The sequence below is a fragment of the Urtica dioica genome, chromosome 5, assembly GCF_054948205.1.
Source record: "Urtica dioica subsp. dioica isolate 48M chromosome 5, U.dioica_male_clone48M_v1_H2, whole genome shotgun sequence".
In the NCBI taxonomy this organism is placed as follows: domain Eukaryota; kingdom Viridiplantae; phylum Streptophyta; class Magnoliopsida; order Rosales; family Urticaceae; genus Urtica; species Urtica dioica.
Genome location: NC_142760.1, coordinates 42395557 through 42401774, shown reverse-complemented (window position 1 = coordinate 42401774; position 6218 = coordinate 42395557). Strand labels below are relative to the sequence as shown.

Genomic DNA, 6218 nt, shown 5'->3' with positions numbered 1-6218 from the left:
TACCAAGCAATCGCAAAGCAATTCTCTTTCTGAAGCTCTCGTCTTCTTCAGAGAGTTCTTTCTCCGATATCCATGTCCGTATACTCAAACCCACTCATGTTTTTGGTCATTGACAATGTCATAGCTTGAAAATAACCAATGGACATAGCTTTAGATTCCTCGAATATCAGCTCTAAATGTCTGACCTTCTTGAACTACAATCCGCGAATTACAGTTCCAATACGAATCCGAAAATTCCCTCGAAGCAGTCGAAGCAATCCGTACCCTTTTCGACTCTCGTCTCCCAATGCAATCGAGCTCAAGAGTTTTCGCTACCCAAAATGGAAAGCAACAGACTTTGGCCTCGAAGCATCGATATCGACAAGAAGCGAAGACAGAGATTTGGGTCCAAGTTCGGAGGTCTTGAAGGGACTGTTAAAACGTGGCGTGGTTTTGGCGGCGATGGTTTGTGGGGTTTTGGTTTGTGGAAGTCAAAGGGCTTTGGCCTCGGAAGGACTAGTCAGCGTTGGCTTTGGGGATTTTGGTCAGAGCGTAGTATTGGCGATGAGAAACGCTTGGCCCAAGACTCTTCAGGTTCTTCAAGTTCTGAAAGAGCAAGGCATTGTGTTGGCTCTGCTTTTGGGTCTCTCTGCGTTTTTTTCCATGGCTGAGACCTCAATCACCACGCTTTGGCCTTGGAAGGTTAGTAATCCTTTGGCTTAGAAGAATTATTGTAGATTGATTAGAAGTTATAGTTAGGGAATGTTGGGGATTAGGCGATTATAATTAGGCTTAGCAAAAAATTTGATCTAGTTTTGAGGGCAGTCTTGGATAAAGTAAGAAAGAACGACAAGAACCAGATAGTATTACTGTATTAGCACTAATATATTGACACTTGACTTAAAGACTGCTTAGAGTGAGATTTTAATGAGTGAGCTGGTTTGCAATCACCAAAAGCATAAGGATTTCACTGAGCTTGTTCAAATTAGTAGGATTTTGGCTAAGTGTCATCTAGCTTGTAAAATGCTTTGGTAGGAATATGATGCTCTAACCAAAGTCTCTTTAATAAAAAAAATTAACATTGCTAATCTCAGAGTTTAACATTATAATGGTTTAGGTGGTTAGCTTGGTTACCCATATAAAAAGGATTAACTCAAAGGTGGCTTTTCTTTAATGCAAAGACAGTGAGAACATAGAGTGATAAATATAAGCAAACGTGTGTGTTAGTTCGCATGTTGGCCGATAGAGAGTCGGAGTTTGAATGTATGAACATTGTAGAGAATTTATAAGAAGAAGTTAAGTTTGACTGTATATAAGAAGAATTAGTAGAGAATATCATCATGAAAATAGTATATGAGAGATTGGTGTGACGAAAGAGATATTCCTGGTGGGAGAGCACAGACCACTTGAGCGTGCGATATCCGTCACTATAATTCCCTTCTTTTACATACTACGTAATATGAGCAAATATATCAGTTCGTATCGGAAACCAACACGACTCTTCTTGAATGTGAAGACAGTTTGAGAACATAGAGCGATCAATCTTTTAGCAAAATCTTGTGTGTCAGGTTCGCGAGTTGGCCGATAGAGAGTCAGAAGACGGTGTGTTCAAAATGCTCCGTAAAGACGTGACTAGATTCTTGACAACCATACTCATCGGCACAACGTACTTCCTTAATTTCCCTCCATTTTATTTTACGATTGTAGAGCGTTCCGATTCTTTGTTCTATCTTGATCTGTTTTTTCTTTTCTTCTTCTTCTACAGCGTTGTCAATATTGGAGCTACAGCTTTAGTAACCGAGGCTGCAACGGCAATATTCGGAGAAGCTGGTATTAGTGCAGCCACTGGAGTAATGACTGTAAGTTCATATTTTTCAAATGGGAAGTTACTAAATTGGGTCTTTAATTTATTTTGATGGGAAAATGACAAACATATTCCCTGAGTTTGGTCAGAGTTCATTTTTTTTTTTCCTTGTATTTTCAGTATGTAACGATCAACCCCGAGTTCTTCAAATTGATTCAAATACATCCCGAACCAACTTTTTCTTGCAACTTGTTAACTTTTAAAAAATTGCACGACTAGATGATGTTGGTATCAATTTATTAATCTCGGGGGTCAAAAAGTGAATTTTAACCGAACTTGGGGGATATATTAATTCCTCACCGAGAACTTAGCAAAAGTCCAGTGCTCTCTTTTGTACATATCTCACCAATGCACTAGTTGTCTTGTCTCTGAATGAAATGTTCCAAGGTTGCGATTTTGCTGCTCACTGAGATCACTCCGAAAAGCATAGCGGTTCACAATGCGACTGAAGTTGCAAGGATCGTGGTAAGTTCTAAGGCTCTCCGACTTTTGTTCTTCGTCGTTCACAATCTTCTGTGCCGAGACTGATTTTTACTTGATTTAGGTCCGGCCAGTGGCTTGGCTCTCATTGGTATTATATCCCGTCGGAAGAGTGGTTACGTTCATTTCGATGGGAATCTTGAAGTTGCTTGGGTTGAAAGGAATCAGGTATGTTTCAGCTCTTTATAGCAAATTCTATTTCGAATTTTGTCGCCGGGTTTGAGAGCTCTAGTGTCTTTTTTCTTTAGCGAACCATATGTTACAGAAGATGAGCTGAAATTGATGCTGCGAGGCGCCGAACTAAGCGGCGCAATAGAAGAGGAAGAACAGGTATTGCTTCCACCAACTTCTTTTTTTCGAGAAACTAATTAAGACCCGAAAAAGGTAAATAAGCTATTTATTTATTCTTTTTTTATTTAATTGTATTATTGTACATAAATAAGTCATTGGGGTGGGTCATTTGAGGTACGATATTGTTGTCCTTTTCACACCGAAAAAGTTGGGCGTTCCAGTCATTAAGAAAATTTTATCTCATTAAAAAAAAAAAGATTTCTTCTAGCCAATCTGTGCCTCAAGCTAATTTGTTTTCCAGTTTTTTACACTAACTACAATTATTTTGTTATTTATTTTTTGGTAGGATATGATTGAAAATGTGTTGGAGATCAAAGACACGCATGTTAGAGAGGTAATGACACCTCTTGTGGATGTTGTTGCCATCGACGCCGGTGCAACGTTGATAGACTTTCACAGCATGTGGTTGACTCATCAATATTCAAGGCAATGCTTCGATAATTACACCTCTTTAAGTTATATATTGCTAATGATCAAAGATGACACTAACACTCAGATATATTTGTCTCTTTTAGAGTGCCCGTGTTTGAGCAACGTGTGGATAACATAGTCGGTATCGCATATGCAATGGATCTACTCGACTGCGTTCAAAAGGTTCAGCAAAATTCCATTTCTATACAAATTTTATAGTTTGTAGCGTTAATAATGTTTTATTTTTTATTTTTAAAAGGGTGATCTACTTGAAAGCACCACTGTTGGAGACATGGCTCACAAGCCGGCCTACTTCGTCCCTGGTAAAAGTTCATCTGAATTTCTCGTGCTACGATTTGTATTAAGATCTGAATATAGTGTGTAAAATCATTTCACGTGTCTTTTGTACGTAATTTACGATTTGTATTAAGATCTGAATATAGTGTGTAAAATCATTTCACGTGTCTTTTGTACGTAATTTATCGACTTAGCTAATATCTGGTTCGAGTCTCGTTTTTTAGAGTAGATTTTAGGGAACGGAAATGACATTGCTTTATCGGTGCAGATTCAATGTCGGTGTGGAATCTTCTTAGGGAGTTTCGAATCAGAAAAGTTCACATGGCAGTTGTTCTTAATGAGTATGGCGGGACCATTGGGGTATGTTTGTATTGAATGACGAGTTATTATCATTATTTAAGTGTTTTAGCTAAATAGTTATTTTTAATTATCAAATTAGATTTATCAGTAGTATATTCGTTTTTTTTTATCATCAAAATAGATTTCTGAGCAAACTAGTTCTCAAACTACTGATTTTGAAGCATTTTAGTCCTTTTTTAAAATATCAAATATGATCTTAACATCTTTTTTCATCTCTCTTCTTTCTTGTATCCGATGTAATCAGTTAGTTACTCTGGAAGACGTTGTCGAGGAAATCGTCGGTGAAATCTTCGATGAAAACGATTCAAAGGTACATTTAAAACAAATAGGGTCAAGAACACAATTCATTCTCTATTAACACATAGAGATCTTATTCTGTCAATGAATAAATAAATAGGAGGAGATTCAGAAGAAAACCGGGTACATCGTGATGCGTGCCGAGGGAATATTCGACGTCGACGCAAATACCTCCATAGACCAGCTCTCTGAAGATCTCAACATCAAAATGCCAGAGGTTTAAAAAAAAAAAAATTAAATTTCATTACTAGATTCGTCTTTCTTCAACGTGTATGAATGAACGAATGTCATGATAGTTTCGAAGCTTGTTTTATCTGTTGTGGTGATTATAGGGTCACCAATACGAAACGGTATCGGGATTCATATGCGAGGCTTTCGGGTACATTCCGAGGACGGGTGAGAGTATCAAAGTGTTCCTCGAAAAAGAGAACGAAGAGGAACAAAACGAGGAGTCCAAACCCGATCACTCCGATCAGAAAGAAAAACATCAGCTTTTCAAGCTCGAGGTACTGTCTCTTTTTTTTTCGCTATGGTTAGGCTTATTTTTAATAGAGGGTTTAGAGCCTGTTATTGCAAGCTCGTTTAATTAAAATTGAATAGCTTATAAGTATGACGTAGGATAATAGCCCTGACAGAAATTTACCTTTAATGGCTTTAAATCCAGGGTCTTCTCCAATTTTTTTTCTAAGTGGATTTGAATTTGTAGCCCGAGTAGTCCCTGAATCAAAATTTAATTAATTTAATGGGTTTTTAGCCAAAAGTCCCTGAATTGTTATACACAATCTTACTCTATTTCTTTTTTTAAAAAATGGGTTTTCTTAGTGGATTCGTAGCAAATTAATTTGATCGGTTTTTAGCCGAAATAGTCCCTGAATTGCTGTGCATAATCTAACTCTAACAATCCAAATGTTTTAACTAAATTAATAAGTTTCTTAGGTGATAGATTTCATTAAAATGACTAGAACAATAAAAAAAATAAAATAAAAAAAACAATAATTTCGGACCGTTTTGCTCAGAAAGTAAGTTCAGGGACCAAAATGCAAACATAGTAACACTGGTTCTGAATGACGTATAACGGTCTAGGCTTTCTCTCGTTGCAGATACTAGCGGGAAATGCGAGGAAGATTAGCGCCGTTCGGTTCGAGAGATTAGAGAACGGTGATGCGGGATCGGAGGCGAAAGAGGTGGCTCGGATCGTACCGAAGATCGTGAAAAGGAAGTGGAACAGCCGAGAAGAATCCGAAAGTACCGAATGTGACGAGGACTCTTTCCAAAAGAGGCACCAAAATAGCATCCTCGAGGAACATGACAATTATGATAGTGATAGTAAACCTTAATTATTCTTCAATTCTTTTTTTTTTTTTTTTTTGTTCCATATTTTTTTTCACAAGAAAGCGGCAGAGGTTAAACCTCAAACCGGTGACCGATTAGACGGAAGAGCAACGAAAATATTTTTCGCCAGTGAAGTAAACCCTAATAAATGTCTTTCTATTCCAACTTCAATGTACAAATTATTTAACCACATTATAAGTTGTGTTTCTAAAACCTCAGTAATAGACATGTCGTTCATTTTTCAAGGAGAAAAACGACGTCTCGTTCATTTTTCAAAGAGACAAACGTTCATTTTTCAAAGAGAAAAACGACATGGCGTTCATTTTGAAGGAGAAAAACGACATTTCGTTCATCTTAGAATAAAACGACATGTCGATCATATTTCAAGGAGGAAAACAACATTTCGTTGGATTAAACGACATGTCGTTTATTTTCAAGGAGATAAACGACATGTCGTTTTTCAAGGATAAAAAACGACATGTCGTTCTCTTTTCAAGCAGAAAAACTACGTGGATTTCTGTCAGTCTATGTAAACGACATATTTGATTTTTATATACTGATTTCTGGTTCTCATCATCGTTTAATTCCGATTTCCAGTTCAACTTCTTCTACAAGACTACAATTCTCAAAAGATAAAAGTTGAACTAAGTAAATAGCAAATAGATATATAAAATGGCCAAGAATATATAATAAAACAAAAATCCAAATCAACACAAAAGGTCCATGAAATATTAGCCTCTTTTATTTTAGGGAAAATATCTAGAGTACCCCTCGTGTTTAATCGAAATGCGAGATTTATCCCCTCTATTTCTAGAAATATCAGACATATCTCTTCAGTTTAATATAA

General features: G+C 36.8%; 1 protein-coding gene across 1 annotated transcript; it reads left to right on the top strand.

Annotated features, from left to right (window-relative positions):
- LOC149398699 (putative DUF21 domain-containing protein At3g13070, chloroplastic) lies at positions 1–5559 on the top strand. Its single transcript, XM_089615408.1, has 14 exons — positions 1–681; positions 1548–1645; positions 1745–1838; positions 2231–2308; positions 2388–2491; positions 2572–2653; positions 2961–3100; positions 3190–3268; positions 3345–3408; positions 3651–3742; positions 3987–4052; positions 4140–4256; positions 4372–4545; positions 5140–5559. The coding sequence occupies exons 1-14, from the start codon at positions 139–141 to the stop codon at positions 5374–5376; spliced, it is 1968 nt and encodes a 655-aa protein (XP_089471534.1). The 5' UTR covers positions 1–138; the 3' UTR covers positions 5377–5559.
- The last annotated feature ends 659 nt before the right edge of the window (positions 5560–6218 follow it).